Here is a 12,212-nt window from a genome sequence, read left to right as displayed (position 1 = left end):
GTGTGAATGGTTGTCTGTGTCTGTGTCAGCCCTGTGATGACCTGGCGACTTGTCCAGGGTGTACCCTGCCTTTCGCCCGTAGTCAGCTGCGATAGGCTCCAGCTTGCCTGCGACCCTGTAGAACAGGATAAAGCGGCTAAAGATGATGAGATGAGATGAGCTTCATGCCAACAAACAAGTCTCTTGTGTTTGCAACATTTTGCTGATGGGGGGAAAAAATCAGACAACCCAGAGAGGCTTTCATACATTCAATAATTCAGACATTCAATAATTCAGCTTTCATACATTCAGTAATTGAGCACAGTCATGGTACTACCAGAACAGTAAGAACAAGAAGAAGCCGCATGAGATTCGAAATCCACAACAAACCAGACATGGCAACTCCAAAACCAAAGTAAATGAGACGAGTCAGTAAGTTCTATTTTAGTCTTTACAGACCACCAGATGCAGTCAATAGACTAGTGGAATTCCTCATGTGCTCGTGCATTGGTCGAGAAACATGTATAAACTTATGTCATCACATGACTATGACGCTAGTAGCAGATTTGCCCTCACGAGCTGTGTCTCAGAATAATTGGAGTATCCATCCTAAGTTTGGTGAGTTGAGTGGAGTGCTCGTGTGTTGTTGGCTGCACTCACTTATTCATCATCTATTTACAGTTATAAGTGTCCTAGCATTGGCACCGCTCATTGTTATTAGTGTTAGTTGGTTTGTTAGCCTAACTTGGCTTCCTCAGTTTACCTGAGAATTTTTTAGCTGAATGTCACTGATATACAGTGGTGCTTGAAAGTTTGTGAACCCTTTAGAATTTTCTATATTTCTGCATAAATATGACTAAAACATCATCAGATTTTCACACAAGTCCTAAAAGTAGATAAAGAGAACCCAGTTAAACAAGTGAGACAAAAATATTATACTGGGTCATTTATTTATTGAGGAAAATGATCCAATATTACATATCTGTGAGTGGCAAAAGTATGTGAACCTCTAGGATTAGCAGTTAATTTGAAGGTGAAATTAGAGTCAGGTGTTTTCAATCAATGGGATGACAATCAGGTGTGAGTGGGCACCCTATTTTATTTAAAGAACAGGGATCTATCAAAGGCTGATCTTCACAACACGTTTGAGGAAGTGTATCATGGCACGAACAAAGGAGATTTCTGAGGACCTCAGAAAAAGTGTTGTTGATGCTCATCAGGCTGGAAAAGGTTACAAAACCATCTCTAAAGAGTTTGGACTCCACCAATCCACAGTCAGACAGACTGTGTACAAATGGAGGAAATTCAGGACCATTGTTACCCTCCCCAGGAGTGGTCGACCCACAAAGATCACTCCAAGAGCAAGGTATGTAATAGTCGCCAAGGTCACAAAGGACCCCAGGATAACTTCTAAGCAACTGAAGGCATCTCTCATATTGGCTAATGTTCATGAGTCCACCATCAGGAGAACCCTGAACAACAATGGTGTGCATGGCAGGGTTGCAAGGAGAAAGCCACTGCTCTCCAAAAAGAACATTGCTGCTTGTCTGCAGTTTGCTAAAGATCATGTGGACAAGCCAGAAGGCTATTGGAAAAATGTTTTGTGGACAGATGAGACCAAAATAGAACTTTTTGGTTTAAATGAGAAGCGTTATGTTTAGAGAAAGGAAAACACTGCATTCCAGCATAAGAACCTTATCCTATCTGTGAAACATGGTGGTGGTAGTATCATGGTTTGGGCCTGTTTTGCTGCATCTGGGCCAGAACGGCTTGCCATCATTGATGGAACAATGAATTCTGAATTATACTAGTGAATTCTAAAGGAAAATGTCAGGACATCTGTCCATGAACTGAATCTCAAGAGAAGGTGGGTCATGCAGCAAGACAACGACCCTAAGCACACAAGTCATTCTACCAAAGAATGGTTAAAGAATAATAAAGTTAATGTTTTGGAATGGCCAAGTCAAAGTCCTGACCTTAATCCAATCGAAATGTTGTGGAAGGACCTGAAGCGAGCAGTTCATGTGAGGAAACCCACCAACATCCCAGAGTTGAAGCTGTTCTGTATGGAGGAATGGGCTAAAATTCCTCCAAGCCGGTGTGCAGGACTGATCAACAATTACCAGTAACATTTAGTTGCAGTTATTGCTGCACAAGGGGGTCACACCAGATACTGAAAGCAAAGGTTCACATACTTTTGCCACTCACAGATATGTAGTATTGGATCATTTTCCTCAATAAATAAATGACCAAGTATAATATTTTTGTCTCATTTGTTTAACTGGGTTCTCTTTATCTACTTTTAGGACTTGTGTGAAAATCTGATGTTTTAGGTCATATTTATGCAGAAATATAGAAAATTCTAAAGGGTTCACAAACTTTCAAGCACCACTGTAATTGGCACCACTCATTCTAGCAGTGTTGCTCAACTTGTTAGCCTAACTAGGCCTCCTTGGTTACCTAGAATTTTTAGTTGAGTGTCCATGTGTTACCGGCTCCACTCATTGATATATCGGCACCACTCTTTGCGAGTGGTCTTGCTTGAGTTGTTTAGCCTAACTAGGCCACATTCAGTTTTACCTGAGAATTTTTTTTTAGTTGAGTGCTGCTGATAGCATTTCTCCCTCATATAAGAATTTTACATTTGAGTGTTCGTGTGTTGATCGCACACTCACAACTGCCTGTCAAGACACGGAGCAACCCTGTTGTTTGGTTTGCTCATGATTGGCATCACAGCCAAACACTGTCTAGTGACTGTCGGTGCTGCTTGGATTGCCTAACCTAGTGCCTGTGTCTAAGGTAGGCTCACTTGATAACTAATGTTACCTACCATTGTCTGGATTGAAAGGAAGCTAAGGTAAGTAGCCTGGGGATTCTTTTCCTGTGGGTAACATGAATGTTTACTGGATTACTGAATGACTGTGTTTGACCGGCTCTGCTCTCATATATTTCTTAACAAAATCAGCATACTGTTAAGACTCTACTCTTGGCTAACAGTAGCGTACTGCTCTACAGTTAATTAACATCGGTAATGCTCTACCTGCTAGCTACTCACTGTAACCTGAATTGAATCTATGGCATCATGCAGTCTGTCTGGTGTGTACAATGTCATAGCGCCATAGATGTGTTGGATGGCCATGATTGTTCCCTATCCTGTCTGGGCATTGGCCACATGTGCGAGATGCTGACCAACCCATGCTCAGCCTGTAACAAGATGCCCTTGGAGCTGTGCCACCTAGTTGGGTTAGACCTAGATTTTGATACAATCCCCCCCTAGGGGTGAGCACTAATGATAAGAAAAGGAAAGCTGTGGACCCACTTAGTGCTAAAGCAAAGAAGAAAAAATCCTCTGAAGATGTGGCTCGCAAAATAGCTGAGCTGTCATCTAGTGTTGAGCACCTACAAGCCTTGTTGTCTGCTATGCACCTAGCTCCTACTGACAGACTGCATACTGGAGAGGGGCAGAATGTCCCACCCTCAGCCTTCTCACAGCTTGGCACAGACTCATTCCCTGATTCCGATGTGGTGTCGGTTGCTGTCTTTGAGTCCCAGTTCACTGTCGGCTTGGCTCGGCTTGGTGATTATGGTGAGGATGGGCCTGCTGCAGTACATGCCCCTTCACCTCATCCACTCAGAGAGAGTGGTTCAGATTCCCAGAGCTCTGCATCAGCATCCAACTCTTCAGTGGCACCCATTCAAAGCACACTTAAGTTAGCTTTGGCCCGCCTTAAATTGGACATCCCACAAGCTACACCAGGAACTTCTAACCTCTTGCATGGCTCTGAAGGGTCTTCTGACGAGCCACACATGCCATAGTGCCCTGACTTCACTGGTGTTGTCACAGAGGCTTTTCAACTGGCTAGTGCATCCAGACCTGATTGTACTATTCTTGCACTGGCAGCAATGGTGGAGCCTGACACTGTTGGGCTTGGGAGAATGCCAACGGTGGAGCCCTGCATTGCTTCTCTTATCTCACCTGATGAAGCCTTGTGGCAGGTAATTCACTGCCCAAATACAGAATGCTGTTGCACAGACTACCTCCTGGGTTTACAGTGTTGCAGCATCTCTGGGTAGAGTACGTAACTCTCTAGTTCACCTGCTGCTGGCCATGCACACATCACTTATGTCCACTGCAGATGCTATAGTGAATGAGCTAATGGATGCCTCTCTTCAGTCCCTTGGTGCCATTGCCAATTAATGTGGTCAGACCCTTGGGCTATTAGTGCAAGCCAGGAGGCAGGTGTAGTTAGCTCAATCCCCACTATCGAAACAGCTTGAGAACCTTGGCCTTACTTCCAGGGCAAATCTGCAGACCTGGGGCTCAAAAGGTACTTGAATGCTGCAGGCTTGTCTCTGAGACTCAAAACTGCCTTATGCCTCAGCCAGCCTTTAGGCACCCCATACAGGCTCCCCAAGCACAGTGCAGGGACCATGCCTTTCATCATCAGGCTGCCCCCTACTGTGGTACAGCCCCATGCCCTGTTCAGCCCTACTTTGTCAGCCCCTGCCAAAGATACCAGAATCACTGCCCCTTGCAGCAGAGTCCTTTGGGTTCTACAGTGGGCCAGTTCACAGGAGCTCAGCTACACTGCCGGAGAGAGATTACCTCTAATCGCTGGCTCCTGCACACACTTTTGGAGGGATATTGTCTCCAGTTCTGGCGTCGACCTCCACTACATAACATGGTGCGACTCACAGTGGTTCGCAACCTCAGACAGATACATGCTCTTCTATTAGAAATCCTCAAGCACTTACAGAAGGGTGCAATAGAACTCACAGATGCACAGGTTCACCCAGACAGGTTTTACTCAATTTACTTCTTTGTCAGGAAGGAGGATGGGAGGTTCAAGCCTAATCTGCACTTGAGGAGACTGAATTGTTATCTCAAACGCCTACCCTTTCGCATGCTCCTTATCAAGGATGTCATGCAAGCAGTTATGCCTCATGCATGGTTCATCTCAATGGACCTGAAAGATGCATACTTTCATGTGCCTATTGCCTAAGAACATCAGTGCTTCCTCTGGTTTGTGTTTCAGGTGAGAGTATATCAGTATTGCATCCTCCCATTCAGCCTTTCTCTAGCTCCTCGTGTTCACACACTGCATGCAGCTTGCCTCAATCACTTGCAGCATCAGGGGATACTAGTATTACCATACCTCAATGACTGGCTGTTGATTGCATGCTCTCCAGAACAGGTGATGATGGATACTCACCATCTGTTAGATCATGTGACGACCCTGGGGTTTACTATCAATTGGGCCAAGAGTTCCCTTTCTCACTGTCAGTCAGTGGAATTTACAGGCATGAACCTAGATTTCAGGCAGATGTTGGCTTCTCTAACTCCAGCAAGACAGCTTGCCATCAGAGGCACCCTTGCACTGGTTTGCAGGGGCCATCACTTGCCTTACTTGACCCTACTTCACCTTGCAGGACTCCTAACTGCAGCATCTGCATCCTTTTCAATGCAGTTGTGTCAGGGCACTACTGCCATGTTATCAGCAGAGACTTTTGCTGAGTGGAGTGCCACTAGGCCCCCCGTTGGCACAGTGGGAAGTGGTGATGACAAATGCCTCCCTTAGAGGATGGGGTGGGGTCTGGAACCATCGGGGAGTACAGGGCAGCTGTGGGCTGGAACTCTGCTCACAGCACATAAATCTGCTGGAGTTGATGGCTGTGTGGTTGACATTTCATTTCAGTGCCAACCTGAAGGGGAGGCTTGTGTTGATTCAGACCGACAACACTTGAATGAATGAATGAATGAATGAATGAACCCTTTATTATCACTGTACCAGTGAAATTGACCATCAACCTGTCCTTACAGAGGGGAACACATACATGTCAACCTATACGGAATGTCTGTATTTTATATGGATTTGATTCAATAAACATAGTATACGGGCGTATAAATAAAGTTATACGGATTCTTTAAAAAAACTTCAATATTTATTTAGAGCTATAATCAATTCCCACGATGATAAACATACTGTACACCACAGACAGCCAGTAAAGCAGGGGTGTCAAACCTGATCCATAAAGGGCCGTGTGGCTGCAGGTTTTCATTCCAGCCATGCAGCAGCACACCTGACTTGGCTCATTCAATCAACTGAACTGTCTTCACACAGTCAAATACTTGCAGCCACACCCACCCTTGATTAAAGGGTGGGTATGTCAGTTGATTGAATGAGCCAAATCAGGTGTGCTGCTGCATGGCTGGAATGAAAACCTGCAGCCACACGGCCCTTTATGGATCAGGTTTGACACCCCTGCAGTAAAGAGTCTTATGAAATCGCGCGTTATCTTGTGGTAGCGAGACTTCGTTCCACTTTTGATCATGCGCACACCGCATTGCGAGAATCCCGCCAACCGTGAAGTCATAGACGCCGCCTTCTGCGTAGAATCATACGTCATCCATATTGGATGTGGCAAAGTGGAGATTCTTCACCCGTCTCTGGTATAGCGTCTAGACAGTAGCCGAGAATAAAGATGCCTCATTCATGTGCTGCGTTTAACTGTACCAACAGGTTTACCGTCCAAACGAGATCACATGGGATTACCTTTCACAGGTGAGACTGAAAAAATACTTTGTATTCATTCTGAAGGTTTATTGTTATTAATATTGAATAAAAAATAACTGGGATATATCATTGTAACCAGTTCGAACGTGTGGGTGAAGCACAGAGGACGGCAGGACAGAGATCAGGTGTAACACAAGGCTTTATTGCCACACTTTTCAGTCTAACAATATTTCAGCACATACAGAGAGACACACACACACTAGCGTCTCGTCCAGGGAAGCTCCCCTCTGCTCTCGCTCTCCCTCCTTAAATAGGGCGCGGTCACTGGGAAGACACACAAACACAGGTTAATTGCCGTCAGGTGTAGTGATTCTGCTACTTACCTTCCCTGACTCCGCCCTCCTGTCACAGACCGGCACTTGACCACACCCCCGCTGCCACAATCATTGTTAATTATCATTCAAATTTTAGGTAAATTATTTTAATTTGCATCTTATACAGATTTTATAAGGGAAATACGGATTTTGGAGGTTGGTTATACAGGTTTGATTGACCAAAGGTTGACATGTATGGGAACAGGACAGGAAGACAGGGATAAAAGAAAAAGAAACACAGTAGTAACATGAGGAGAGATGAGGAAAAAAAGAGAACCCCCCCCCCCCACACACACACACACACACACACACTATGCTCCTGTCAGGAATACAGTGTGGGAACATTTAAAAAACCTCCGCACATAAGCACACAATAACACAAGTACACTTTAAAACATGGGACTTGAGGGAGGGGGCGGAGGTAGAGGTAACCCAGCACAAGCAAGCAGCCGTCCGCTCCTGCAGCCATGAGGGTGCTGATCAGGCACCCGCTTGTCACACTGGGGATGAAAACAGGGATTGCGGAAAGTTGGACAAGGAATGCGAGGAATGCGAGAGCGTCTCCCACCAGTGACCTTCAGGGGGAAATGTTGTCTCAGCAACGGCTTTAACCAAGGCCGGTGCTGTCTCAGGGAGCCGAATGTCAATAAGAGAGAAATTGTTTGGTCTTTCCAGACGCAGTCTTTGCACGTCCACACCACTCATCCATATCTGTCCATTCTGTTCAAATTGGTCTCCGAAATACTTATTCCTTGCAAAGCCGAAAGCTTCTCCAAGATAACAACCATATTGTGGTTCAAGTTCTGAATAGCCATAGTCTGAGTGCCGACAGCTTTGCCCACTGCTTCAATCATATCGGGCAGCTTTGTGGGGCTTTGAACAGCTGTCACCATTGTCTGATTTCCTCGATATGCCAGGGCAATGCCTAATCCAATCAGCAAAAGTCCTGTAATCATGGTTCCAAATAGGTAGATATCTTCAATGTCCTCCGCAGAAAGAATCGCCAGGCACACGACCCGCCACCACTCCCACGTGTCCATCGTGTAACCAGCCACAAACATTCTGGCAGGACAAGTGGGTTCCCCCGAACCCAGGCTTCTCATCGAGAAAACTGTGTCAATTTCATTAGGAGACCAGTTTATCAATTCCATGCTTTTTTTTTTAGTTTAGAAAGTAATGCGGGGAGAGTCTCTTCAAAAAGTACAGCAGACAAGATGAGGCAGGGAAAAAAAGGAGGGAGAGGGAGAGCAGAGAAAATGCGACTGTCTTCCATGGAAGCACGGAGAGAAAAAGCCATGAGAGAAGGAATGAGAACTTCAGTGGTGTTCATCAACCACCAAGGGGTCACAAGGTCCAAACAGTGTCTGACCCTGACACGGAAGCTTCTCATCTGGGCAGACAGGCACTTGCTGTCTCTCAAAGCAGCACGTATCCCAGGGATCGCAAACTGCACAGCAGACGTCCCCTCTCAGGGAGGTCTACATGCGGGAGATTGGTGTCTCAGCAAGGAAGTGGTTTCGATGTTGTGGAGGACTTATGACAAAGCAGAGGTAGACTTGTTTGCCACCAAGCAGTTGTCATAGTGCCCACCTTGGTTTGTAGAGATGGACAAGCCAGGGTCCCTGGGCCAGGATGCCCTAGCTCACGAATGGCCCAACCACCTGCTTTATGCCTTTCCTCCTCCCTGTCTCATCTGGATGACTCTCACTCACATCCAGGAGACAGGCTGACATTAAACTTCTGACATTAAGTGGCTATCATATAAAACTGCATTCTTGTTGGCTGTAGCATCTGCTAAATGGATGAGTGAAATTCATGCCCGGTCAGTCAGTCATCAGTGTATGCATTGGGGCCCTGAGGATAGTTTTGTAACCTTATGCCCCAACCCTGCCTTCCTGCCTAAGATTGTCACCCCAGTTTATAAATAGGCCCTTTTCTTTGGCTGCATTCATCCCGGCAACTGAACCTAATCATAGGACCTTGTGCCCTGTTCGTGTGTTAGAGCAGTACTTATCTGTTACTTCCCCATGGCGGGTGTTGGACCAACTGTTTGTTTTCTTTGGAGGGAAAATAAGGGCTCTGCTCTTTCCAAACAAAGGTTTTCCCAATGGGTCACCAAGGTCATTTCTGTTGCATACCAGCATCACGGGCAAGCTGCTCCTGTGCCATTGAAGGGGCACTCAACTCGGGCTATAGCAGCTTCCTGGGCAGCATTGCATGGTGCCCCCCTGTCTGATATCTGTTTGGGTGCAATGTGGTCTTGTCCCAGCACGTTCACCAGGTTTTATAGTTTGAATGTGACATCACTCCCCCTGACACACATGGTTGTGCTTCCAATTGTCTTACCTGATTCTGAGTAAGCTTCCTTGTGACATAGACTAGTGCAAGACATATGCAAACTATCAACTGCCTCTGGCAATATGTAAGGACTGAAATACAACACTGGTTACATCTGGAACCATGGTTCTCTGAAGGAGTGGGAGACCGCCAGAGTCTCTGGTCACTCGGAAGGGCGAGAATGACCATTCAGAATATCATGACCCGCGTACCGGTATTTATACTCTGTCTTGTGGTGTCATGGTCACATGATGACAGAAGTTTATAGATGTTTCTCAACCAATGTGTGAGTTAATGAGGAATTCCTCTAGTCTTTTCTCCTTTGCTCTGCCTCTGGTGGGCTTTCACTCCTTCATAGAACCATGGTTACAGACTTAACCAGCAGTTTATGGTCTTTTAGTACAAATCTAAAAGTAATTTTGCACAAATTCTAAGAACATTTAATCTTTATTATAAATACCTACTGACCATGTTTAAAGATGTTTGATGGATTTTTTTTAATGGAAGTTGCTAATATTCAGATAGAATACGAGCGATTGTATTTTGCCACTCCACCCTGTTTGATGTAGCTCATAGGTTAGTCACCAATCCTCCCTCCAAACAATCTAACACAGCACACCAGTTCATCTATAGTTGACTTCCAGGTCTGTAATGTATGCGTGATAAATAAAGGCTTCTAATTCTAAAAATCTAATCAGAAATTTTCTGTAACCATGTGATTTTTACTGGCAACAAAATCCATGAATCAACAGACTTAACTTTTATGAAGTTTTAATCTCACTCGGCTAGATAACATGTACACAATACTGACACAGATACTAGTAAACAATCCTGTTGTCATAGCAATGCGATTCTTGCCATCTAAAATATCTCTTTTGTTAGTGAATGAAAACAAACTAAAGCATGTCACATAAAAATACAAGGCAATTTGTATATCTGTCTATCTATCTATCTATCTATCTATCTATCTATCTATCTATCTATCTATCTATCTATCTATCTATCTATCTATCTATCTATCTATCTATCTATCTATTTTTTTTCCTTTCAAAAATAGAAAGAGTGGCATGTGATGGAGTTTTATAGGCAGCAAAAATCCTCCCAAATTCTGTGTGTGTGTGTTTTCACTGCTTCAGTAATCGGGCTTATTTTTACACCCAAACGCTTGACTCTCGGGCACCTTCAGGGTTGTTTACAATTGTGCTAAATTACATTTGTTCCTGAGATTGAACTATCTTGTATTTCCTTATGGCTTTCTCGCTGTATCCTGCTCCAATCAAGAGAGATTTCATGATTGACTCTTTCATGACCTGAGGAATGCTGGATAAATTCTTCTGCCAGCTTGTTAGCTTCTGTACATATCCTGTTGAAGGCAGATTGAGTCATCGATTTCCTTTACTAGACTTATCAGAGCTATACATACTCGACTTTGATATGTTTAACATGTTGCAAATGATGTTGATTTAAAGCCTTTTTCCCAAATGATTTCTCTACGTCGATTGAAAGCTTTCTGCAGATGGCTTTCATTTTAGCTTTTGTTAACTTTGAAATATTTTTATACGATTTAAATTGCTTGAAATCCACTTTGTTTGCTAACATTCGCCATATCTGTTTATGAAGTATGAAGGCTGCTTACCCCCAAGGCACAAAGCATTATGGGATTGGGAAAGTAGATAATCAATGTGGTGTGGCATGGAGGCATTTCAGCCTGTGGCACTGCTGAGGTGTTATTGAAGCCCAGGTTGCTTTGATAGCAGCCATCATCTCGTCTGTATTTTTGGGTTGGGTGTTTCTCATCTTCCTCTTGACAAAACCCCAGAGATTCTCTATGGAGTTCAGTTCAGGTCAAGTTTATTTGTATAGTGCTTTTAACAATAGACATTGTCGCAAAGCAGCTTCACAGAAAATTAAAGGCTTTAAACATGAGCTAATTTTATCCCCAATGAGCAAGCCTGTGGCGATGGTGACAAGAAAAAACTCCCTCAGATGACATGAGGAAGAAACCTCGAGAGGAACCAGAATCAAAAGGAAGCCCATCCTCATTTGGGTGACAGCAGATAGCATGATTATAAATAACTCACTTCAATAACTTTTGTCGTATAGAGTCACAAAGTATAACTGGGAAAACAGGAAAATCATAGTTTTAAAATTAAGTCTGCTGTTGAAGTTATAAACTGTTCACTGATGAAAACTTGAGTGCAAAATTGTTTGACAGCTCCAGTCCTAAAGTTAGCAAGTCAACTTTAGTCCTCAGACATAAAAGTATTACTGTAAGTGTCCAGAACCATCTTCCAAGTGCGACTTTCGACTGTCCATATGGGGCTGTTCTCCACAGGAGCAATGTGATGAGACTCCAGCCAGACGTAGGGCATCAGGATGGATCAGGCAGGTCAGAGGAGCAGAAGAGGTCAGCATCTTACTGGTGTCTCAGGATCAACATGTAACTCAGAGGGACAAACAGAGGGAAGGGGGAGGAGAAAACACAGGTTGTTAGGTATGCCCAGTGTCACCTAATGAGTAAGAACAGCATATATTTTGCACTGAGTGCAAGCAGGGACTCCGGCAAAACTATGACAGCATAACTAAAAGGGGAGAGCCAGAAGGTAACACAGACATGAGGGCACCCTGGAACATAAAGCATCCAGCCACTACACTATCAACAAACCCCAGTGAGTGAGTGACTGGGGGGATGACATACATCCATACAAACTCTAGGGCCTTGATTTCCAAATGAACTGCAAAATTTACTTTCATCTGAAAAGAGGTCTTTGGACCACTGAGCAACAGTCCAGTTCTTTCCTTAGCGCAGGTAAGATGCTTCTGACATTATCTCTGGTTCAGGAGTGGCTTGATATTAGGAATGTGACAGTTGTAGCCCCTTTCCTGAAGACATCTGTATGAGATTCTTCTTGATACACTGACACCAGCTTCAGTGCACTCCTTGTGAAGCTCTCCCAAGTTCTTTTCTTGACAATCCTCTCAAGGCTGCAGTCATCCCTGGTGCTTG

At 44.4% G+C, this 12,212-nt stretch overlaps 1 protein-coding gene across 1 annotated transcript in view; it reads left to right on the top strand.

The window, feature by feature from the left end:
- Window positions 1-527: 527 nt before the first annotated feature.
- The window catches only part of LOC132895888 (zona pellucida sperm-binding protein 3 receptor-like), a 94,501-nt gene continuing 82,816 nt past the window's right edge, over window positions 528-12,212 (top strand). The window contains exons 1-2 of the mRNA XM_060936639.1: window positions 528-597; window positions 3,257-3,565. Coding sequence (XP_060792622.1) covers window positions 528-597; window positions 3,257-3,565 — 379 coding nt within the window. The remainder of the gene's footprint in view (window positions 598-3,256; window positions 3,566-12,212) is intronic.

Source organism: Neoarius graeffei, chromosome 13 (assembly GCF_027579695.1).
Source record: "Neoarius graeffei isolate fNeoGra1 chromosome 13, fNeoGra1.pri, whole genome shotgun sequence".
Taxonomy (NCBI): domain Eukaryota; kingdom Metazoa; phylum Chordata; class Actinopteri; order Siluriformes; family Ariidae; genus Neoarius; species Neoarius graeffei.
The sequence above is the reverse complement of the archived record's forward strand: the minus strand, read 5'-3'. Positions and strand labels throughout refer to the sequence as shown.